Here is a 26,132-nt window from a genome sequence, read left to right on the forward strand (position 1 = left end):
TTCTTTTTTTTTTCACTCTTAGTTTTATTATAAAAATCAACATTTCATTTGTTACAACTCAGTTTATAGTAATTATTGGAAAGGATTTTTGTACAAGGTTTATATACACCTCATAAGTAAAGCACTTTATTTTACAAAAAAAAAAAAAAAAGTTAGTGAATGAGTGAATAGGGTTGACCAAATGTTGGTCATTATAATATAAATACATCCTTGCAAAGCACCATCTTACCAAAGTTGATGAACAAGAGACACCAGCTGGCTTTAAGACAATGACAAACAGCGATTAAAGCTTACAAAAAAAAACAAACGAAACCAAAACAAAACAAAAAACCAAGATTAAAAGTCTGAAAGCAGCACCAGATCCTTCATTTGCAAACAAGGCTAGTTCAGCTTAAGCCTAGTGGTATCCCCTTTACAAAAGACACTTTCATTTTCCCTGGCTGACTCTCAACTGCCTGGCTTAAGGCTACAGCCATTTTAATCGGGACTTCAAAGATGCTCCTTGTTCATTGAAAAGAGGGGAACATGACTGCTCTCCAACAGTTACATCACAATAATCCTGCATGCTCTTAGGACATTTCTAATATGGACAGTTTTCTTACTCTGCTCTGCACTGTTTTGGAGTGGATTGTTCAGTTCCTATAAATACCAGGTTATTATCAAACATTGACCTGCCTTTTTAAAAATGAAAGAAAATTGCTCATTTGGATTACTGTGGCTTTTTATTTTACTTCCTTTAGAAATAAATTGAATGTTTTTGAATAAATGAATTGTTTGGGTTGGACTATATGATCTCCAGAGGTCCCTTGCAGCCCCTATGATGCTGTGATTCTGTTTTGTAGCCATTTTCAAGCTGTTAGGTCATTCCTGACTTGTTTTCAAGGTGCATTTGTCACCTGCCAACTACATTAAAGGTTAATTTGCATGCAATAACCCTATCACCATGCAACTTAAAAAGAATGGCTAGGAAAGCAGTTTCTCAAAAACAATGCTGAAATTACTTGTGCACCCAATGAGGCAGCTATTTTTTGTTGTGTAAATAATAATCTGCTACATGCACAGTACACATTCCAAAGCAGATTCTCTGCATAACAGTATTATGAGTAAACATAGTCAAGACAAATCTGTCGGGCACAGAGTGAGTGAGAATGTTTTAGTAATATTTTGAAGAAGTCATTTGGCTCAGCAGCATGCATGGCCAGGGAGTTCTGTAGATCAAGCATTTCTCTCTAGAATGGTGGTAATCAACTCAAGGAGATTTCCAAAGCAATAAAGAATGGAAACACTAAATATTCAAGAAAGTGGCCTTTTCTTTATCTTAAGACAGACTTAACTGGCTTAAAGCATAATGAATGAATCCCTTTCTAAGACTCACAAGTCAAACGATTTCTAGAGTCTCAGACATAACAAATAGAGAAGCAATGCACAAACCAGAGACCAAAACACCAACAAAATCCATTAATGCAATAAATGGACTTTGTGCATATTCCTTCACTTGCAGTGGATAGTGTCACCTGTCATGACAAGCAGTTTGGGTGAATTTTTCTTCATAGTTACTACAACAGATTAGTTTTTATATACTTAAAGAGAGCAGAAGAGCTTTTACTCATCTGCAAACTGGACATCAGAATTAATACAACAGCATCAAAAATGCACTTCTTCTCCTGCCTTGCATGACAGAGCACTAATTATTCAGGTTTAAATAGCAAATAGTCTGCTGTCTGTCCTGTAATCTGGACAAAAGAAGTCTGTCTTACAAGAGACACCATGACAGTACCCAGCATTAGCACTTTGAAAGGCAACAAGGCCAAATGTGCCAATGTGGGTATGTATGCACGAGAAAATTATCAGCTTTGGGTAAACTCACATCATCAAATAGATGTGTACTTGCATATATATATATATACACATATATACACATATATACATATATACACATATACATATATATATATATACTTGTACATGTTCATGGGGTAATGTTATGGTAGTAATTTGGAATTTACAATACTGAAATTTACAACTCACAGCAAAATTAATCCTTTCATTATAAACTGGCTCATTTGCATGTTTTGCATTACTGTGAATATTCTATTTAATATAAACATGAGTTGCATGAATGCATGGAAAACATTCTTTATTTCATGTTATTTGCATGTTGTGCTTACCCTATTTAAGTTCTTTTCAAATAAATATCTTGGCATCTGAACCAGTGGAAAAATGATGAGTCTTCCCTAGGAAGACGCACAGCATCATAAGGCAGGCATAATTTTAAAAGGCAATATTAGGTTTCGTTTATATTGCCATTTAAACACGTATAGATCATGCAAAGGTTAGTTTTCATCAAACTTTACACTGTAATGTTCATCATTATTATTACTATTATTTTTAAACTAGAAAGGACTGTTCCGTTCCTGTTTTAGCATGCCAGCTATTTCCATGCCCAGACACTCAGCTATGAATACTTTCCAGGTGTCCAGAGGAAAAACTACACATTTAACACAGTTGAGTTAAATACCCCTATTTATATGCATTTCATGTTGTAAGATGAAGATATTTGTGCATAGCTTAAGGACTATGAATAGTCTTCATTTACATCAGTGCGATCTCTTTAATGTTAATGCCACACACCTATCCAGCTATATCCTAAGTTGACATGTGTGCATTACCATAGTCCTAGCATCTCAGTCAATTTGAGAGGCAGAAGAAAGCACAATTGTGATTGAGGGAAGGAGAGAGTATCAGTCACGACTGGCTCAGTGGCAGAAAGGAACAGAAAGGTCATTCAGTTCCAATATTCAAGCAGTCTATGGTTTGTCCACTGTGATTAGGTCAGGTGCATATATTAGCTGCAGCAATGCTTTTGTAATTTGGACATCTAGCCAAGAGGATTTCCACAGATCATCAATTCATTCTATCTTTCACTCTAGATTTATTGGAAAAATACATGTAAATGCAAAGGCAGATCACAGTTTCCCACTAAATAAATTCTTTGGATAATCCAGACAAGCAAGTCTGCTCCCTATGCTGGTCATCCTCAGTGGAAAAAACATATCCACTTTCCTGCTCTTTACATCCAGAGACAGACTGCTCAAAATATCTGATGTACAAGGTGAGATGTAGACTTGATCAAATTCTACACTAAATTACACATCCATCCCACTGATTACAACTGGAGTAATTATGGATGAAAACCAGCATAGAACTCAGGCAGCGCAGTTCACATGAAGAGAACTTTCATTATAATTAACCCTCATTATAATTAACGCATTTGTGAATTTACAGCCAGGAAATTCCCTGAAAAAGTAACCTTCAGCAAAGCAGTGCAACTGCAGCAGAAAGAGGATACCATTCCTTAAGCTTAACTACCTTAGGAGATTTTCAAACAGAAATCGGCATGCTGAAAAGAGTATTTTGCAAGAAGATATCATTGCCATCGCAGTACAAGCACTTGGACTGAGATATAACAATGCAATATTCTTCTGAGTTCATTAGTGCAAGTTTCCACATGTGAACCCCACATGGAATGCTGCACATGACAAAATGTAAACAACAGAGAAGGTTCTATTCTCATCGGCATGCCAGTCTCGACATCCACCCCAGCACACCTGTCCTCCCCCCCTTCATATAAAAGTCTTTGAGTTCCCTTATAGTTTACAATACCTTCCACATCAGCCCTGCTGGAGAACGCAGACAGGCTTCTTCAACAACAAGGAAGAGCCTAAAGAACAGCTATCACAATTTCCAGATACCTAGAATGAAGCTGAGCAAACTCTCAGCGCACCAGATCCAGAGATCAATTGTAGTAGCCTGGAGTCCATCCAGGTTTTTAATGTTTTCTCAGGTATCTTTTACTGTGAGAAAAATTCTTTGTTACAGCTGGGATTCCAAATAGCATGGTTTTTCTCAGAGCTGAAATAAAACAAAGCTTCAGTACCCAAGATGAGTGGCAGAATTATTTGTCACTAATTATGTCAACAGTATGAATCAAAGCCTATGCCACATTTTTCGATTATTTTGCTTAGTTGAAACTGGATGGAAACAAACAACAGAGAACAATACAAGCCAAATAGGACCTCTGAATGGTTATTCCATCCATACTAAGCCCAAAAGACTCAGAAGGCAGAAGCATTTGTTTTGAGAGAAAAGAATCAGAAGTCCAACCTGAAGGCATCAACACCTTCAACATGGATTTAACATCAACAGAAGGTGCAAATGCGTAATGCTGTCTAGAATCAGGTATACTGTGAGCTCTGCTACAGTCAAAGCAAATTCAGAACACTGCACTGGAGTAGGAGAGGAAATCATAATATTCTAGGTTGTCCCTCAACCTACACAAATAATGCTTTCACTTGATTATATACTATCCCTTTCAAAATCACCATGGTGAGGCTAAAGGGAGAAGGGGCTAAATAAGGTAATATACAAAAATAGAGATGTGAATAAAAAATTGTTTGGTTAAGAATATCTTAATTTGATACTCACAGCGGTTAATACTAAAGCATTAAACTCACACCACACAAAAGAGGAGGTATGTCAAAATCATACTGAGAAAATTGGCTTTGCCTAACACAAATCATGAGCAGTTAATACAGCAAAGGAACTCCTTCCAATGATCAAAACATTTATTTCTTATGGACAGTTGCTCCACTGAAAGTTAAATGCTTCCTTACTAGGAAAAAATAATATATATATATTATATATATCTGATTTGCGTACTGTGGTATCAATATACATTGAATGTACTGCAAGGATATATTATTCATTTACAGTAAAACTAACAATCCGTGGTTAAATTTATAGTTTATAAATACACTGTCTCTATTATATGTGGTAAAAAAATATTTGACATTTTGTGGGCACTAGGTCAAAATAAGTTTTTCTTTTTTCAGGGACTAAAAATCATTCAGGTATGTGCATATTACCCTTGTCAATCATGTGAAAATCACACTGACCTGGTACAAAACAGGATCCTCATGTTGGCAAAATTAGTGAAGTAATGTATAGCATGACACTCATTGCACGACAAGGCTAATTAGGAGGGGAAAAAAAAAAGAATTTACAGCAGCCCAGTTCTAGCAGTACTTTAAATAAGGTTAATATGATTTAAAGTGACATGGGGGGAAGAAAGGATGTAGAAAGGCTAAGCAGTATTAAAAAAGCAAACTTTAAAATATACCCAACAAAAATCATTGAAATTCCAGAAGCAAGGAGAGAGTTCAAAATGTTCAAGTTTGGTAAATGTATTGAAGAAAAACAGAGGTGTACTCTTTTAAAAAAATGTGTGATTATTCTTCTGGATTCACTGCTACGATTGCTGTATTCCTGTAGAAAACAAAGCCCTTTGTATAAGGTTATTATCTGTCCTGACTGCATTTTCAAGTTTAACTTAGTTGCTGGCCCTCTGTAGCTAATATAGAGGTTATTTGGCTACTTCCAAGTATCTATGGTATGCTGCTCTGAGACGGACTTCTTTATTATTAATTACTTTAAACATTTTTGGTATTGACAAACCCCACATCTCACCTCGCTGGACAAGTGACACATACCTGCTCCTTCCATTTCGCTATGTGCTCAGTCACTTCACTGGATTAAGGCATGTTTTTGTGTTCAATTTGCAAAAATAAAAACTTTTTGTACAAATGTCTGGGTTCTTTTATACAAAAATTTTTCTTATGGCACAAGCAGCAGTTGCTGTTTAAGAAAATATATAAATATCCTTTTTTTTTCTTCTGTACAAATATGTCCAGTATTCCTCCGCCCAACTTAATAACATTTAACTGTACACTGTCCTACCTCATCCCTTGCCAAGAACTCCCCCCTCCCTGGTAGAACGCTTTGTATTTACACTTCCACGGCAGAGGCAGATTACGGAGGGGGGGCTGCCCCTCATGAGGAGTCTGTGCAGGGGGACGGCGGTGGTGGGTAGAGGTGGTGAGAGTAGCTCCGCTCTGTGTACGGGGAAGGGGGGCAGCTCTCGTAGTTCTCCTCCGCTGACAGGTACTGGCTGCGCGGAGTCGGAGGCGGTGGGACGGGCTCTGAATCATAGTTCAAGTCACTGGTGTAGCCCTTGGCCATCGTGGCCGTGACCCTTCGGCTTGGGGCATAGTCACTGTCACAGACATCCGTGCTACAGGGTGTTGTGGGAGGTGCAAAGTGGCGGTAGCTGTAAGGCCTGTAGCTGTGGTAGGGAGATTTTTGGGAAAAGTGTCAGCAAAGAGGCTAAGCATTTTGGGTGATGCATCCGTGAACAAGAGAGAGGCACGTAAGTCAAGGTGGAAAGAGGCAGGAGTCAACCTCCCCGTTGCAGATCCACAGTATCAAACACCTCTGTGGCACAGTGGACTTGTTAACTCACCTGGAGAAAGCCCAACTTTGCACAGCATCAGTCAAATTACAGGAACCAGTGAACAAAATACCAGTTACTAATTACCTACAGACAATAGGTTTCCTAAGCTGAGGTAGAAAAAATTGCTGCTAAGAAGGGCACTGTGGGAAAGAACAGTGTGTTGCAAACTTAGAGAAGACATTCTAGTATCCATAAATAGAATAATTCCCAATTTGAACTAACTTCTAAGTTGAGGGAGAGACCAAAAATCAACTGGCACCTTTGTAGCGCTCAGGAGAATCACCTGCCAGAGCAAAAACTGGGAGGGAATTCTCAAACACTATCAAACATTTTTAAAAATGAACCCAAGATCATTTAAAGAAACCTGCATTCTGTTTCTTGGGGAAACCTCATTTCAGCCTTTCAGTATTTAAAAAGAAGCCTATAAACAAGATGGACTCTGACATTTTACAGGGTCTGATAGGACAAGGGGGAATGGTTTTATCTAAAAGAGGGGAAATTAGGAGGAAATTCTACACTCATGGGGTGATGAGACACTGGAAGAGGCTGTCCAGAGAAGTTGTGGATGCATCATTCCTGGAGACCAGGTTGGATGGAGCTCTGGACAACATGATTGAGTGGTTGACAACCCTGCCCATGGATTTAAATGGACTTTAAGATTTCTTCCAACCTAAGCCATTCTATAGTTATATAAAAGAAAACAAACTAGAAAGGGAAGTGGTCGGTAATTACAATTGCCAGCATCAAAATCCGTAGCTGGTAACTACGGATACAGTTCCTCTGTATTCAAGTCAGACTGTTAGCAAAGATCAGAACTGGCAAAACTAGGATTTATTTTTGAGTGGGGAGCACTCTGAAAACATTTAAATCTACACTACATCTCTAGACCATTTATAATACAAAAAGTCACACCAGCTGACCAATGATCAGCAGAATTCCTGCTGGTGCCACAATGTGCTTTTATGTCATTATTAAATTACAAATCATTTTAACGGATTTTTTGTATGTCTGCAAGGGACCATTACAGACATACAACACACCTCGGCACAACAGAGGTCATATTTTCTGCTAATGGAGAAGAGATATCTCTTCAGCCCCAGAGACCTCATTATACAAAAGCCCCCAGAGACTCTGTGCTAGGGAAGCATTTCTTTCAGGAGATAAATATAGTCTCAATTCTCATTGACTAGATCTACTAGTGATTTGAGAGGGGAATCTTTACACTCTTGGGTAGTATGTCTCTTACTCTTTTTTTTTTTTTTTTTTTTTGTAACTAGTTATAAAATGATAATGAACTCTAAAGGAAGGTGAGAAGGATGTGTTCAAAAAATGAAGATAAAGCTTTCATGTTTCAAATACTAGAGAAAATAAGCAAGAGATTAGCAACCTCATTCAGATATTAATATTAAAATCTAATTTGATATATTCTTGTGATTTATCTAGACCATTAATATGATCTTACTTGTGAAATACTAGCCTTTTTATTGCCAACTTTCCTCCTATATGTGTTTGACTACCATTTTTTATAATTACATAACAAATTATTTACAACAGGGTTATTATTTATGGCAGGGTTCATTCCAGTGTACATATTTTTGGCTGTAAGTTATCATGATACCGAGTCAGCATTTAACTACTATGGTGACAAGAATTAGCGTTGTTATTCCCCCTAAAGCAAATATACTCAAGAGACGTACCACTAACCCACTCACTGTATGATTAACCTCAAATTATGCTACACTTAAACATATGCTTCAGTGACATGATACATGCGAAACAATTTAAGCATCTGTTTTAGCACTTGCAGCATTAAGGCCTTTGATTACAATTCTTATGGAGCAGGGTATGTCTTTATTCTACATTTCTACACTAACTGCTTTGATCCTGACAGATGCTATTGTAATAATAATTACCTGTAAGATCTATGAGTGGATGGGCTGTTTGAAGAATAACCGAATTCCATTGTATAATGTGAACGCTCAGTAGCTGGTGATGGTGGTGGGTTCAAAATCTAAGAAAAAATTAAGAAAAAAAGTTGCAGTTAACATATGAATGCTGCTGTGGTTTAACCTGATTGTTGGCTCAGCACCACACAGTTGGACACTCACTCCTGCTCCTTCCCACTGGGATGAGGGAGAGAATCCAAAAAACAAAGTAGAACTTGTAGGTTGAGATAAAACTACTTACTAAAATAGAGAAAAGGAAAGTAATAATAGTTACAACTATACATATTTATAAATGTATAAAACAAGAGATACGTAAGTAATTGCTCTCCACCCAATGACCAATGCCCAGATAGCCCCCTGACCAGAGAAAGAGAGCAATGAACTCCCTCTCCCTTCAAAATTCCTTCCACTTGATGTCATATGGTATGGAATATCCCTTTGACCAGTTTATGTCAGCTGTCCTAATTCTGTTCCCTCCCAGATCTTGGACCCTTCGCTGCAAATGGTTTTGGCTCTATAAAACACTGCTTAGCTGCAGCTATAAACACTAGTGTGATACAACATTGTTTTTCTCCTAGAACCAACACAGCATCATACCAGACACTCCAAAGAAAATAACTCTTTCCCAGTTGAAACCAAGACAGAATCTGGATCAAGAAAACACCAGTGTTACAAATTTTCTTTTTAGTATTCTTACTTGAAGAACTATATGCATAGTCCCTCCCAAAAAAGAGAACTCTTCTTTTGTTTATTCTCCAGTTCTTTAATAGATGCTGGAAATCCTGCTTGTTATCATTCCCATAGAAGATACTAAGCTATTCTCAGAAATGTTGACTGCTGTTGACTGCTGTGTATTTTGACATACACAGTGATGAAAAGGAAAGTTTAAGCTAGCTGTTCAGTACAACATAGTCACTAGTGATATCACTGCCCTAGGGAAACCAGCAGATGTCTACCCTTGCTAGCTTGTAGGCCTTAAGCACTAAGCTGTTTTAGAATATTTGTAGTTCGCTGACCAAGGCAAGCATTTGTTCTCTACACTGTCATACCCTTACTGCATAAACGGAATTTTGGTCAATTTCAGGATATAAAAAGATTAGTTATTTTCAGAACTGCATAACAGACAGTTGAAGATTTTAATTTCTGCTGACCAAGTTGTAACTCTAATATACAGTAGTGGCTTGTGGACTTCATATACAATTGCTAAAACAACTACCAGATGTTAAAATTAAGTAGATACTGAACCCTCTAAAGCTTTCATATAGCATCTAATACAGTACTTTTCTGTTTTATGTCTATAGGAATGTTATGAAGTTGAAAGACACTTGTTTGCTTTGGAACGTGAGAGAAAACTTCATTTTAATTAATTCAAGAGCCTGTGGAGACTCCAACTATGGCATTTTCTCCAGAGGCACTTGATAGAGTGTAATGGAGATCACTCTGCCAGAGTTGCTCAACATTTACTCTGCTTTTTTCATCTCTCCTGATATTTAATCTAACACAATTTTTTTTCTGGTAGTAAATCTCTATAAAGCTTTAAAAATTAGTATAAAACTCCTATATTGTTTTAGAAAGAGACAACCTCTTCTCCCTTCTCTTTCCTTCCAAAATCACTCACTCCATATTCAAACAAATCTTTTATTCTAGAAAGGTAAAACAAAGCATGAATCTGTAAACAAATTATCTCCAGGAACCTCTCTGAAAGTTAGTAAAGATCTATGAATAACAGAATAACTTACTGGAGGAAAGTAAGTGCCTTTAGTACTTGAAGAACTACTGGAAGATGCTCCAGTGACATGGGCCCTGTCATAGGGTGGCCCACTGCTCCCTCCCATAATGCTGAGGGAGCTGATCACAGATTTTCCTCGAGACATCCCTAAAGAAGAGCAAATATGTATGTCAATATTCAATTCTTCAAAGCAAACAGAGAAAAGAAAGATTAAAGAAAAAAAGCTGGGAAGATAACAGCGGTATCAGTGCAACTCCTAAAAGCAAAACTAATCTTTTCAGTATTAAGAGCAAATTCAGTGCTCTTTGATTGAGAAACAGAATGAAGACTGTCAGGGGATAAGCATGTTGGTTTTGTGTATCAACTACTGAACTGCAGGATCTGGCACTTGGCTGCACTAAAGCTGCATGAAGAGAACCAGATTCCTTTTACGTGAACATCTGTAAATGACTTGAGAGAACAGGCATTCAGGCATTATTTCTATGTCTTGGAATAAAACACAAAACTGACTCCGACCACAACAACTAAGCAACTGAAATTCGAGCAGAAGAAGAGAGGGTTTGTTCTTTTATTTCTACACAGCTAAGTAAGATTTTGCTGCTGGACTGAATCATGCTTCCATAGAGTCCAAATGGAAAACAGACAGGTATGTAATTGTGCTTGAAATAATGCAAATTCTCCTTAAACACTCTATAACGAAAGCAGGTTACAACAGAAAGTAAAGAAATTTGGTGAACTCTTGTAACCCTGTATTAGCCTCAAAAACACCTATGTCCTAACTGCAACCCGCTGGATCCAGAACCACAAGTTACAGTTCATATTTAATCAACACATACAAAAGAAATGCATACAAATGAAGTACAATGTTGCAGCCAAATCTTATTTTTTCATCAGCGGTAGTATCATGCATGTGAATTGGTATGAGAAACTTCATTATCAAATAATGAAATAAGATGAAACCAGTTATTGCTGGTCATTTCTGACTTTACAAGAAGTTTCACAAGTATAAAGATCTAGTCTACAAATCTAATAATTATGCAATCTTTAAACAAAGTCTTATGAATATACCTCCATGTACTTTACCATGATCTGTCACAACACCTTGCCAATGTCATAAAAAGAGACTTCTTTTGCAGCAAAAAAGAGAACTCCCATGGTATGTATATTTATTTGAACTTATGGTTCTGCTAAGAATCTGAATGCTTGTGAGTGGCATGGAAAAAATAGAAATTTATTGCAATGGACAGCAACAATCCTCAACTGTCCTGACTCTCAGTGGCCTAGCATGAAGAATTATGCTTCTGGAATCAATGTCTCCTGTGCATACATGCACAGTATCCTCAGCTATAACTATGCAAGGTCAAAGAGCAAAAAAAGGAACATGCTGTTTACTCACCAGGAAGAGACCCTGACAAAGAGCTTGGGTGAGGCACATAACCAAGAGGTACAGAGGCTGGTCCATGTACCACATAATCATTGGTCATTGTTTCTCCATCTCCCTTCATGCGTGGGCACAGCACCCTCTGGCAAATGAAATACATTGCTCCAACCACAAAAAGTGTGAGGATTACACCAATGATGGAGCCTATTGTGTTGTTGGGCTGTGGCGCAGGCTCCTCTGTAGTGTCTAGAAGGAAAAAGTAAAATTATACTGTAGAACCTAATCCAGCAGCTTCATATATCAACATCAGTTTTCACGATATCATTCAACAGCCTCCACTTCCATAGGCAGATATCAGCTTTCAAATGAATTTATGTTAGGAACAAACACACATGTGAACAGGTCTGTTCCAGGAAGCCAGTAGGGCCACCTGCGCACACGAATAGTTCCACATGTGCAGAGGTTTTAGAATGAGATGCCAGAAGATGAGCAAGTATACCCATGTGCAGGGGGGGGCCTTGTAAACCAGGTACTGAACTTGCTACCCTTTGAGCTAGGTAAACAAGACCTGCAGCCAGGACCTCAGATTGTACTGTGCTACCAATAATAACAGTGACAACTACTTGTGCTTCACTTTGTCACACAACACCTAGATTATCAGTCAGCTTAACAGATTGGCATTCCCTGTTCTCAACTGTGTAACATTCACTTACGCTGAAGAGTAGAGATGATATCAGTAATGAATTTTGGGTTTGCTGCTATTTATTTAATTACCTAACCCATTCTACATCGATCCCACACTAAATGTTACAGATACATCTTCACATCAGCTTTAGAAGTGCTACTTTGTAAGGAATCTGTATCCAAAGTAATTATTCAACAGCTAAAATGATCAGCTTTCCCTACAATACCAGTTCTAAGCAATGATACTTATGGGAATAAATGACAACTCCCTGCCTATCCTCAATGAATTTGACAAGAAAAGCAGGCTTAAAAGAATATTCCTGTTCTAGTTGGTATTTTACATCTTAGCCATTATAGAAAGCCTTTTCCTCAACATATATCCTTCCCCTTCAAAAACCAATTCCACACTTTAACCAACCTGTCACAGTCTACAGTGATTAGTAAACAGACTTATGATCATACTGGAAGAAGGATAGTGACCAATGCAACTTTATTCCAGGGGGATTTTATATCCTAAAACCAAAAAATTTCTGAACCATAAAAAAGATAATAACATATGTCTGTGATAAAGTTGCTAATAACTTTCTAACATGATAGCACATCTCTTATTACTCCTTCTTAAGATCAAGGCCTTGCATTTTCAAGTCATGTGTCACCTGTGATATACAGATCTCCAACACAAGAAAAGATGTCACCTATTTACAATTTCTTTCGAAACACCAACAGTGAAAATGAACTTTCAAGCTGGAATTTTAAAGGCAGTGTTTTTCTTGCAGAATCCTGGAGATTTCAAGATAGTATGTATCATGTTACAGATCATAAATCAAGCTCAAAATTACATTTTTTTTTTTAAGATGCCAAGGAAATTTTAGAAGGCTTAGTCTGTAAACAGAGTGCTGACCTGATTATAAAAGCACCTGCTACTAATCCTTGTACGGGAAAATCATGAAGCAAAATAGTTTTATATAAAAGCTTCACACTGATAGAAAAAGATTTTTAATACTGCACTTTCTCAGCATACAAACTCATTATAATAAAACAAGCCTGTCATTTCTTTTAAAACTTTACAGAGTTATGTGCAAAATTTAACCAGCCTGTTCTGCCTCAGAAAGGATTAATTCAAAATACTAGTTACATCTTTGATTCCTATTCTACTACACTTATGCATTAATTGCATAACAACATCCATTTTGGGTACAATTCAGATTAAAATTAACTCATTGAGAAGGTAAGAAATAAATTTCGGATAATGCAATCAAGTCTCAGGTTTTGTACTTACAGCATCCTTGCTCATCTGAGCTGTCACTACAGTCCAGGTTGTGATCACATTTCTTGCTTTTACCAATGCACTGCCCGCTGGCACACCGGAACTGATTAGTTAAACAAAGCACTGGGAAGAGAACAACCCCACAAACCAAGAGTCAGTATCAAAGACTTCTACTCTTTAAAATGATTAAGGAAAGTAAATACCAAAGCATACAATCAGGAATATCTTGATAGAGCTTAGTCTGCTGTTACCTTCGTTTCTTGAAGCAGTGAGTGGCATATAAAAGTCCCTCATGCTAAGCATGCAAAAAAGAAAAAAAAACTCTGGACCCTCCAAGGAAGAGTCACCTCAACTGACACAAGTCAGATGCAGAAGGCCATTGAGGACGTAGGTACTTATTACAGGACATGGTTATGGCAAAATGACTTTAATTACTTTACTCTAAACATATACTATAATATAAGCAAGAATAATTAAGTTATTAAAAATAAATCTGCCAAACCATAATGTTAAAATTGTTTAAGAAAGATAAATGTGGTTTATCAATGCCTTTGTGCCTTCTTGTGAAATAGAAGACTCCTTGATCATACGACAATGTATTTCACTTGACATTATGTTTTAAAACTGAAATGAAAGACAGAAGACAAATCTGGATCTTTGCCATTACACTCAAAAAATAAACTACTGCTTTGGGAAAAAAGGTGCTGCAGAGAAAGTACTGGCTGCTGCTGTTTACACATAGTTTTGCTCCCTGTTTCACATAAATTTTAAATTCTTTCTGATTTCAGTTGAATTAAGAAGTTAAACTATAGGCTTTTCTGAGCTGCACTCAACCTGAATACTCTGAATAACAGGGACATTTTGAAGATGATAAACAGCCCTTGTTTTGATATCTCTAGTCACTGGATGGTAACTGGGAAACTAACCTGCACGAAGCATTTTCAGATGTCAGCATGTGTCTGCCTAAAAATCATCCTTCATCACAGAGGAACTTCTGCATCTGTTTGTATATTTTTTTTGTTTGAGCTGGAGCATATCTTTTGGAAAGAAATTCATCCTTGATTCAAAGACTCTTAGACAGTCTCTTCAAAGAAACTGTACTGAAAGAATATATGGAAGAGGCATCCATTCAAGCTTATAAGTTGTCCCTACAATTCCTTACTACTTGTGCAATGAGGAAAAGAAGGTTAAGTATTCTAATGTTTCACTTGATATAGTACTAGGGTAGTACAGACTCCTTCAGCATAACCTGCCCCTTCCAATACAGCAACAAAAATTCCCTAATTCTCATTGTGTTGGTAATAGCACTTCTCTCCATAAGTATAGCTTAACTGCTCTCTCTTACTGAACTCTGAAGTGGACATCTCCAGGAATCTCATCTGTCTCTCACTCCCACTTACTGAAAGAAGTTTACTGCAAAGTTACCAGGTTTCAGAGCTTGAAACATACAATTTTTTAAGAGTACTTTCCACAAACATAGCTTAAACCACTGTGCAGGACATGAGCAGGTGGAAAAACGAAGGAATGGAGCTGTGAAATAATTTCCCACTCAATAAACCTGTGACTTAACAGCAGAAATTCAAATCCTTTGGAATTCTATACTCTACATTAGCTTTGATAACTTTCATAGCATCCTCTGTGCAGCTTTGTTTCTATCATACTTTGAAAGATCCTCTGTACCTTCGCAGTTCTTCTCATCTGAGTTGTCCTGGCAATTTGCTTCTCCATTGCACCGGAGGGCACTGTCTATGCACTGTCCACTTTCACACTGAAACTGGGTGTCTGAGCACACTGGGCAGTTTTTTTCATCACTGTGGTCTTCACATTCAGTGAAACCATCACAGCGCCAGGCCACTGGGATGCAGTCAATCTCACCTGTGAAACAGGTGAATTGCTGAGGGGAGCATGTTGGAGGTTCTTTAAAAATCAAGCAAACAAACAAAAAGTAAAAATTCAGGTGAACAATCAGAAGATCACAACAGTTAAGGACAAGAATAACTTAGCTGCTTTGATATCAAAAGCTGGTAAACATGCAGCATCATGAGGTGATTCCCCCCCCTCTGTCTCTATAATCGTTTGAGCAGGTCTTGAGTCTTGCGTGACAGATGCAAGTTTATGTCAATGGATTCTCATTAGACAAAGAAGAAGAACAGAGAAACATGAACACTAAAAACACAATTCTTTTCTTCCCACCTCAGCCTCTTTTATCCTTCCCCATAGATCTCCAAAAGTCTTTTTTTAAAGTCAACATACTTTTCCTCTATTCCCCCTCCCCTGCAGCACCACTGCATACACAGTTGATTGTTCACTGTCTTAATGCTCAACAGGCATTGCATAGAAAACATTAAGAGGATGTAATGTGCTGCAGATGGATGTGCTGTGACTCAATGTCTAGTTATGCGCCTCGACAGCTCTGTTGAGTCAAAATTCTAAAATGACAAGAAACTGCTCCATCTAGTCTTCTTGCTTTCTCAACACAGCTGTTAGCTGTTATTTAACATTCACTACTGTAACTGTTAATCTCAGGCAGTAAGCAAGTATGTATTCCTCCCTCCACCCTTTTTTTTTAATTCCCCCTTTCTTCCTCTTTCCTTTTTGGCCTGGTATTAAACTTGCTCTTTTATTAAACTTGAGAAAATATCTGGATTATGTTAGCTCTTGTTCCATTGTGAGACCGCACGTTGCCTTGATGCCAAGAAGATTGCATAATAAACTCATTCAGTATGTTGGCACAAAGGGACTGAAGTACCAAAGTGCCTTTCCTATCCCCCATTTCAAACACAACCTTGGAGGCACCAGCACATAAGCTACTGTGGTCATGTCACCATGGAGGAGGCAACTTGCCCTTCTGAGGTTGCAGTTCAGAAAGAGGTGGTGAATTTCAGGAGGAAAGAAAGGAAGAATTAAATGGCACAGACAGTAGATGGGGCGGAACACAGCAGAACGTGAGAGCTTACCATTAGCTGAAAAACAAGAACATGCACAGTGATACAAAAAGTAATAAAAAATTGTATAATAAAAAAAAATCAAATTGAAATAATTCAATTGACTTAAGTAGAAAGCGTAAACAGAGATCCTTATTCTATAGTCAGCTAATGAAATTGTCCTATCCTTTTACTCCTCAAAACTTGCAGATTTAGCTCATTGGACTGAGGCAAAGAGGTGAACATGTAAAAACATGTTACAACACTATCATATTATTTCTGCTCAGAAGCTGACCCTAAACCAGAGACCTCCCCACCCAAAAGCTGCAAGCTCAGCAACCCAGAGCATGGGAAGGACTTACCTCCACAGGACAGCTCATCCTGCAGCAAAACAAGGTGGACTGGACAAGAGCAGCGTGTGGTGCCATCGCCCTTCACAATGCAAATGTGTGAGCAACCACCATTGTCTTGAGAACAAGGGTGCTGTCCTGTGATTTTAAGAATAAGACAAATAGGAAGTACAACTGCAATCACACTTGCGGGGATAAGTACATGGAGATAGTGTTGTTTTATTCGCTGCTCCTTTTCAATTTCCTCTACTTCAGGTACCCTACAGTAATTGGTGGACTCTGGAAAAAGCCAATTCAGATTTACTTTCTAATAATTCGGTAAGTCCTGTGACAAGAAATCCCCACCTCTTTTCAAATCTTTCAGTGATCTCACAGGATTTTCTTCATTACTCCCTTCTCAATGCGGGAGGCATTTCTAAAATCAACTCTGAAAAAGTTGTGATTCATTGTATTATTTTCCTTTACACAAATAATTATTTATCTGTGACCTAAAACACTGAGAATTACACCATATGGCCTTTTAAGCTAGTAAACAATACTCAAACCATTTGCTCTTGTGTGAGGTAGAATAAGCTCTTCAGCAAAAAGAGCAACGTTAGTAATAAAAAGGTGCCTTGGGTTCTATACTTCTTTAATTTTTTCCTATCAAAAACCATTAAAAAAAAGGAAACCTTTTTAATTAATGAACTATGAAGCTTTCACACTATCTCCAAAACTCAAATTAACATGCTCTAGATAAATATGTCTCTTCATTTTAATCTTTAATAGAGACAACATACTTTCCTTGGAACTCCTGACAGATTTACTGAGATTAATAGCAAACAAAACTAGTAGTAGTCTGCACTGATGCTTTAATTAAACATCCCCAGACATCTTTGGATGTCTTGAAGGCATACTCCACAGCCTATTAACCAGGCCTATTTTGTCTATGAAAACAGCAGCTCTACTGCTCCCTTCAAGTGAGTACGTGCAGAGAAAGCTAAATCCTGGTAAGCAGAAAACTTTTTGAAGTCCAGGCATATTAAGCACAAATTGTTATTTAATACACACTTCCTTTGTGTAATGCAGTGTCCACCATTTAGTTTCAATATGAACTGACATTAACAAAAATTTTTTCACTTTTCTTTCAAGGCTGTGCAGGCAAGGTAGCTAGTCCACTGAAATATTTACAGCTAGTAAAGGGCCCTCAGAGCCCTCAGAATTCCAGAAGGAGTAAAGTCCTAATAGTGACAGCTTTGATACTCTGTGTCAGCAGTCTGCCACATCCATAATCCAGAAAATCCTCTACTAGGAGTTACAGAATATTCCCACTGTGCCTATATACATTCAAATCCCAGGTACTTGTGGGATTGATGGAAGTAACAACAAAGTTGTCAGAGCAACAAAATATAATGCTGGATTTGTAATAGTTTGCATGTCTATTGCCAACCACACTAAGGAGGCAAACAATACCATTCTAGCAATGTAACAGATGGAATGATACTTCTGGCCCCTTTGATTCACACTGATGCTGATCAGTGATAAGGAAAAGTAGGCTTCACCTCTCTTAGTCATTACCTGCCTTTAGTCCCACAGGCACTGTTTTCACTTGTAAATAGGAATTGTACTTACTGTATTCCTGAACGTTAAGCTCTTTCACAGCATGAATGTCACTGAGTTGTGCAATACGAGCTTGGACCTTTGTACGTCCTTCTCGACCAGTCATATCAATCTTTTCAATCATCTGCTGTTGTCTGTCAATCCAATACAGCCAGTTCTCAAATACAGTTAGTCCTACAGGTTGCAAGATATTGGAATCTTCCAAAACAACTCGGTTAGCACCTGCAGAAGGAAAAGAGCGGTTTAGCTCATCTGGAATCAGCCAAAATACTATCACAAATATTTTCTATAATGTTTACATCATCATTTTCTACTACTTTTACACTACTAGTTAAAGCCAACTATAAAAATATATGCAATCTTGGGTCCTCTGATGTAAGACTGATGCTTTGCAGACACATGATCTTTCCTTTAAATTATTTTCATCAAAAGAAGTTCTTGCGCTTCAGATACATTTTCTGTATTTAGAAACTATATGGAGTTGGGGGCCCAACTCTCATGAGACCATTCAGCCTTTTATCAGTGCGATGGTAATTGTTATTTCTTTTCATTCATCTATTCTTTTTTAAACTGCTTTGTCTTGGCATTCAGCAGGGAATAAGAAGACATTATTAACTTGAGTTAACAAATGAAAGATAAAATACAAGTGAAGACAAAGTAATTAGTGCTTTTCACACAAATTATGGGATTAAGGTAAACATTTGACTTTTGACTTCTTCATATTCTTTTATTTCAACTACATTATCTTCACAAATGTTTTTGTGCTGAATTAAGAACATTCCATTCTTTCTAATGGAGACTTACTTTCTTCAGTTCCTCAGCAAACATCAGCACCAGTCAAGAATCTTGATGCCTCTGAAAGTATTTGCTGACTTTTATGCTAGATTACACATGGGTTACAGTCCATATCAACAGAAGACAGCCCACAACAGTTTCAGAAGTAACGTTGCCCAAAGATGGTGAAGGCTTCATAACTCACATGCAATGGTCATATGGTCATTAACACTCAAATATTCAGTAAGGTTTATCAGACTCTGAGCACAAAATTACTCACAAGCATATGGATTTTGCTTCAATTTTGAAATGCCATAACAATATTACACAGTTCAAAATTAGACCAGAGCTTGAAAATACACATCCAAATCCTGTTGTTTTCAGGTATCTGAGTTCACTGCTATGCTTATCTTTATTTTTAATATAGCAGATAATAGTTTTGCTGATGTTCTTCCACAATATAATTTTCAACAAGTTGTAATATTTTTTCCTGTAAAAATATACTAGTATAACTGAATACCACAGAAAAGTTATATGATATCTGTACCATAGTCATACAGTATACTGTTATGGGACAAAATACACCTATTTTATGATTTTATAATTTTCTCAGGTTCTATCCTTCTATCTTCGGCTTGTTGAAAACTTTAATCAACAGTATGCCAGGAACTGCAAACAAATTAAGCTACAAAAAATGTATTTATCTCAATTGTACTAAATGCATATGGAACTTTTAAGCATTTATCAAATGGTAACATCTTAAGCAGATCATGGAGATTTTAATCCTCAGCTTCACAGGGCTCTCATTCACCAATTTGGAATAACACCAGCAATGATCTGATTAAGAAATAACATTGATGTATTCTCAAGGAATCCAGACTGATGAAGAAATTAATAGCCCGAGTGATGCAAGGCAAACTGAAGATCTGCAACAGTCTATTAGCCCTCATGAATATGAGTCATCTTATAGGGAAAAGGTTAGAAACAGCAACCTGCATCTTTAAGAGAAGGAAAACTAAGTGGCAAGTGGGGAATATGCAAAGAAGACAGAAAAAAATATAATTTAAACTAAGACCTTGACCTACCCAAATGGAGTCTGCACATACCCTGCTCTACTATGCTCATGTAAATCAACATGGCATTTTGCAAAATGCTCCTAAAGCTCTGAAGCTTAAAATTTTCTCTATATTACTGTTTTAAACTTTCTTTTTAACATTTGTGACCATGTAGCTGATTATTTCTGAATAAACTGAGACACTGATATCTCTCCTTCCATAAACCAACAAGAGTATCTGAACTTGTCTCATCCAGATGCTAGCCCCCTTTATTAGGAATGTCAGGTGAAAGGGAGATGTTATTACGAGTTTTGTCTCCTGGCATCACTCTTCTCTTTCCAGCAATACCTTTAAAGACTTACAAACAAACAAATAAATACAAAAATCAGGACACACCCTTAGTACATTCTATTTCCAAATAAAAATGACTTAATTCTAGAATCATTAGATATTTCCAAATCACACAAATTATTCTGGAATAAAAAAAAAAACTAATTTCCAAATAGTTTCCATGGTCAGAAGCTAATTTCAGTCATCTTTTTGTAAACAACCCTTAACTATGTGAGGAATCTTCAGTAGGATGTGAGGAAGCTTCAGTAGGAACTCCGATTTGGACAATACAACTGATACCTAGCTGAATGCCCAAAGGACAGTGAGTAAAAGAAGGGCTGCATAACATGAAGGCATTCTATTTCTCATTCTCTTTATGAGTACTGGCATCTACGGAGTCAGCATAGCAGGAGATTGTGCACGTTTTAAAGAAGATAACACATGCAAAAAATTACTTTGCCAGTCAAAAGACTCTATTAATCAGCATTCCTAAGTGCAGGAATGCATCTCAGCAGTTAGCAATTTATTGTGATGATTATAGCAATCTATTTGTGGTGCAGAAGCCAAAAAAGCAAGAAGGGTTTTGGAAAGATTTTTCATTAAGTTCATCAAAATGAGGAGCTCTTATTTCATGACATCAGTAATCCAACAGTGATCTTTAAACAAAACAACCATGGGGGAAATGGCTGATATACCACCAGATGGTTGTACTGCTTGAAGGGACAGTGCACGGAGGAAAGAATTAGGCTCTTTTCAGTGGTGCTCAGTGCCAGGATCAGAGATAATGGGCACAAATTGGCACACAGGAGGTTCCTTTTGAACTCCAGGAAGCAATTCTGTGCTGTGTGGGTGCTGGAGCTCTGGCACAGAGGCAACCTTCCACAGAGGCTGTGGAATGCCCTCCTGTGAGATGTTCAAAAGCCAGGTGGATGTAGGCCTAGACAACCTGCTCTGGGTGATCCCGCTTGAGCAGAAGTGGGACAAGATGAGGTATCCTGAGGTCAGCTTATGCCTTGTGTTTTAAAACACAAATAAAATAATCAGGGTATCACAGTTCATAAGCGATCTTGAACCTCCCAGTGACATATCATGCAAATCACTGGGGAAAAAAAAAAAAAAAAAAAGTAATCTTTTGCTAAACCAACAAACATGAAATACTGAAACATTTTCCAAAACAAAAGCTTATTCTTGCAACTTAACAAAAGTCTGAAAGCCACACTGGTGTCAGTGGGATTGCATGCCTCCACTTTGAATGAAGGTATCCATGGAATACTCTAAACTACCAACATCTGGCTAGGTTTTCAACTTCGCTCCCTGATTGCAAAGTACATCCTTATTTCCTTATGTATTCAGTGATAGCTGAATAACACTCAGAAAAAGTTTGTTATTCAGACTGGAGCTGAACCTACTTCAGGGGAAGTAGAAATTCTGCCGCTGACACCCACAGGCAGTAATATGAGGGGATTTATATCCCAACACATCATAAAGAGATGGGTAGGTATGTGTTCAGCCAACTCGTATTACAGTGAATTACTATCCGAGTCACAAAAGACAGTTGATATGATCCAGCAACTAGCTGCATCTAACTAGTAAATAGGAGATGTCTGTGTCTCTCTCAGCTAGTCTAACTGCACAATTTTGCCTCTTCTCTTGCTCTAGTTCTGGTTGCTTGCTGGATCAATTCAGCTTTCCATATCAACAGAATACTTTTATTTTTTCTCTTTTTCTATGTTGCTGCTAGCTTATAGTTTTGCTTATATAGTAAATAGAGCTAAAACAACTCATAGTGGACAAGCAGCATAACCAACATTAAGGAGTAGGCAAAGAGAATTATATGGCTGGAAGGACTTTTTTTTGCCTTTTGAGAACAGAAAAGCGTTAAATCTCACTTTACTTTTCTCACATTATGTCCCAAAAAGGACAGACACATAATTAATCTGCACACCTGCTGCTTTAACTCGGCTGGAAAGACTTCTCTATTAACAAGAAACTCACAATTCACAGATTACTGCACCAAAAACAATGCCTATTAAAAAAAAAACACTTCTCCCCTCCCCTTTACAACACTGCTGCAATTTATTTGTGAGTTAACATTGGGAAATCACACAAAGGTCTTGCAGTGAGAAACTGAAGTAAATAGCAAGTGTAACAATTAATAATGCAAATCATAGATAGAGGCACAAGACTGTAAAGGCACGTTGGATGAATCATACACATTCCCTGGCTGGGAATTGAGGGAGCAATTAGAATCACAGTACAGACTGTCTATAGCAGGAAGGAAAAGACAACACCTTTTTCTACATTCCCCCGCACCCACCCCACACAAATGAATCACTGAATTAAAGTGCTACTCTACCTGAAAGGTCGCTGCTTTCAATTCTCCGCAGGTCTGAATCAGCCCAGAACAACTTGCCTAGCTGGCTGTCAATAGCTAAGGCTATAGGCTTGCTTAATCCTCTGAAAAAAAGGATCTCTCGTTCAGTTCCATCCAATGCTGCTCTCTCAATTTTAGGAGACCTTTCTTGCAGGTTGGTGAAATACATATATCTGGGATAGTAATGATTAGAGGGAAACAGTTTAATTGACCTTTTCATATTTTTGCTATACGACCAAGACATTTTAACAAATGTTACAGTTGCTTTTATTCAAACAAATAGAAAGCAGTAGATTTGATTCTTAAAACCTTCTGCCTGAATTTTGCCATATTACTACTCCCGCTACTTACCCTTTCTCCGGATTCACCACAATGGCCCTGGGTCTATCTTGATCTCCTTTGAGCACCACTCCCATGGGTCTCCCATCCAAGCGTGTCACATTGATGACATTAGTAGCTTCACAGGTCCAGTAGATATAGCGGCTGTAGATGTCAATGCTCAGGTCATAAGGCTGCATGTCTAGGTTCTGATTGGGAACTGGACTTGTCACAACAGTGAGGCTCTAGAAAGGAGAGAACAACAACCCACAGAAGAACACTTAGCCAGATCCAATGCAGGCAATTATATTTGCTATAGATGCCACATCAAACTATTGCCAAGGGGAAGAAAAATGCCAGCAAAATATTATCATAACATAGGAGACACACAGGACCAGTTGTTCCATTAACACTTTTGATTAGATTTAGTGACTTAGTCCTGTCTGTTTTAATGGCAATCAAGTAGTTGGAACACACAAGATTCAACAAATTTGACCGAAAAGTCCAAATACCTCCATGTTGGAGATTCAAGCTGAATTTCCCTGCCTCCTCCTCTTTCTTGACAACCCTTAGTTCGGACAGACCCAAATCCAGACTGTATAGCACTCTGAAACAGAAACATCTACAACCCAAAGCTGCAGCGAAGAAGATAAAAAAATACTGGCAAAGTAAGGCCAGACAGCGCTTGAAATTCCTCTCACTCTACTCCACTATCACTGCCGTCAAACTTGAGAGAAATAAAATAAGGATGAACCATATATGGGAAGGAAATTGCCAAGAGACACAAAAGGTATCAGCTAACATTTCCAGCTGACACTTTTCTGCTCCAAAGTTCTGGTCTTCCAGAACAGATGTCTGAAGTTCTCATACCCTTTCTTTCACTTTCTTTTTTTCCTTTTTTTTTTTTTTTTTTTCCTTTTTAAATTATTTGAAATGCATAGTCAAAGTGAAAGATGAACTTAAGACTCTGTCAAAAAATTTGAAGAGGATTGTTAAAACACAGCCTAATCTTTTTGGAAAACTTTATGTTTTTGACATAAGTAGCCTCCACTCTCTTATCCTCAAATTAAACTTCACTGGAAGATTTGCCTAGCTTTCTTTTTTTAGTTTGACACCTTTATGAAAGGGTGTGTCTAAAGTCTGGAATTTGTTTATCCTGCTAAAGCTGGCCTGCTACATCTCTTACAGGTCACGAGTTTCAACCTTCCCTCGTGTCTTTGTGGTTGACAACAGCTCTCTTCCTACCACCACCAGAATCTAGGAGGCTTTAAACACAGCCATATCCTGACAAAGTCCCAGCCTCTTCACTTCAGAGTCAGTTTCTGTGCCCTTCTCATTTCTATCACTCTCTTGACACGTTCATTTTCCACCAAGAATCTTCTCTTTTATGCTTCATGACTCTCACATAGGACTGTCCAAATAATGCACGAAGGACCAGAGTATTTTTAGGCCAGCCCCAGTTTTCCATGTTTCATTTCCTAATGCACTCCATGATCTCTAGATTCCACTTGTTTTGCCAAGTGCCAGCTGATAACCTACCAGAAATCTGTAGATCTAAAGTATTTATGTATCATCATACAATCTTGGGTATGGAGCATCTTTTCATTCTACTGCCCACAGGTTACCTGGCTGCCATCTTCCTGTGCCTTCCGAATGATGTTCTGCCGTGAATCAATCCAATACAACTGCTTATCCAGGGGGTCATAATCAATGGCTCGAACATTTCGGAGACTGTGGATAGGAAGTATGATATCTGGACTCTGCTGCTCATCTATCACCATGCGATTAATTGCATTCTTCTGACTGAACAAAAGAAAGGTTGTAGGAGCTTGATGGATTAAAAAAAAATAAAAGGAGAGGGAAAGGGTTACACACAGCAATAATGTTGAGTATTTTTATGCTCAGTAAACATTACTTTATAAAACACAGTGTCAAATATTTCATTCCTCTTATCCTCCTTTGAAAACAAGCAAAAACAAAAACAAACAAAAAAATAAAGACAACCCAAGTATATCCAAAACACAACACAAAAAAAACCCTCTAATTAGTTTGAAAAGCCTTTTAAATGGTTACTACAAAAATCTGAACGTAGATGTGACTAGCAAAGATAATTTTGTAAGTTGCAAGTCTAGTAAATGTTAAGATTTCTGTCAAAATTACCTCACTAACAGTCAACCACACCTCTCAAGCAACAGTCCATTTTTCTTTCTAAGGGATTCCAAGAAAACACAGCTCCACTATTTTGAACTTAAACTTTTTGCTAAGTATGCAAAAAGTTTTTTGTTTTTTTTTTTTTAATTCTTCTGCCTGCAGAAGAAGCTGATCAAAACACAGCAATGGCTCCTTATTTAGAGGTTACAAGGATCAGAGATTGCCATTTGGTGGTTCCATCTTGTTACTGCAAACCATTCTCTACCAGCACCAGAATAGAACAAAACAATTCATAGCCTGGGTGCAAGTTGGGTTTTTGAAGGAAAAAAAATTTTTTCACTCTTCTCAGGTTTATCTATCTTGCTTATTCCTTGCTGCTTATCTAAGAACACTGTATTCAAAAAAGCATCAGATGGCTTTCCAGATGCCCAGCAAAAACTTCCTGGAAAAATGATACTTATTCTTGCATATCTGATAGTATTATCAAACGTCAGAAAATAAGGCTTTCTTGTCCTCTTTAACTGTAATCTAACAGCTGTATCTAGCAGTAAGCACAGGTGTTTATTACACTAATAAAAAGAAATTATTCTCCGTATTACATAACTGGGTCAGAAATGTGTAGATGTAGTTAAACACCTCCCCTTTTACTCAGTACTCTTTTCAGCAATAGTCTACATGGAACCACTGCTATGCAAGACAGCACAGGAGTGAGCAGCCAGAAATGCAGCTTGCAGCCTCCCTGAATTTTGTATAATCAATTTGCTATAGCACAAGTCTGGAGAGATTAGCAGCGGGACACTGTGCTCATTCAATCCAGTCTGTAAAACAGGTAAGGTAATACCTTGGCAAGGGAAGGTAAGCAAAAGCCTTCCTGAGAACAACATCACCTTTCTTTGTTATT

At 37.7% G+C, this 26,132-nt stretch overlaps 1 protein-coding gene across 3 annotated transcripts in view; it reads right to left on the bottom strand.

Moving 5' to 3' along the window:
• LRP6 (LDL receptor related protein 6) overlaps positions 1-26,132 on the bottom strand; it is a 131,078-nt gene continuing 104,946 nt past the window's right edge. Inside the window, exons 13-23 of one of the 3 annotated variants that reach the window (XM_085233457.1) lie at positions 24,706-24,908; positions 23,114-23,325; positions 22,745-22,935; positions 18,242-18,451; positions 16,643-16,768; positions 15,037-15,231; positions 13,369-13,479; positions 11,421-11,651; positions 10,035-10,171; positions 8,263-8,360; positions 1-6,181 (exon numbers count right to left, since the gene is read on the bottom strand). In XM_085233457.1, coding sequence (XP_085089583.1) covers positions 5,890-6,181; positions 8,263-8,360; positions 10,035-10,171; positions 11,421-11,651; positions 13,369-13,479; positions 15,037-15,231; positions 16,643-16,768; positions 18,242-18,451; positions 22,745-22,935; positions 23,114-23,325; positions 24,706-24,908 — 2,006 coding nt within the window. In that variant the 3' untranslated portion in view covers positions 1-5,889. The other 2 variants (XM_085233452.1, XM_085233467.1) reach the window with 2 other exon arrangements.

This window comes from Meleagris gallopavo, chromosome 1, assembly GCF_905368555.1.
Source record: "Meleagris gallopavo chromosome 1, MGAL_WU_HG_1.1, whole genome shotgun sequence".
NCBI lineage: Eukaryota > Metazoa > Chordata > Aves > Galliformes > Phasianidae > Meleagris > Meleagris gallopavo.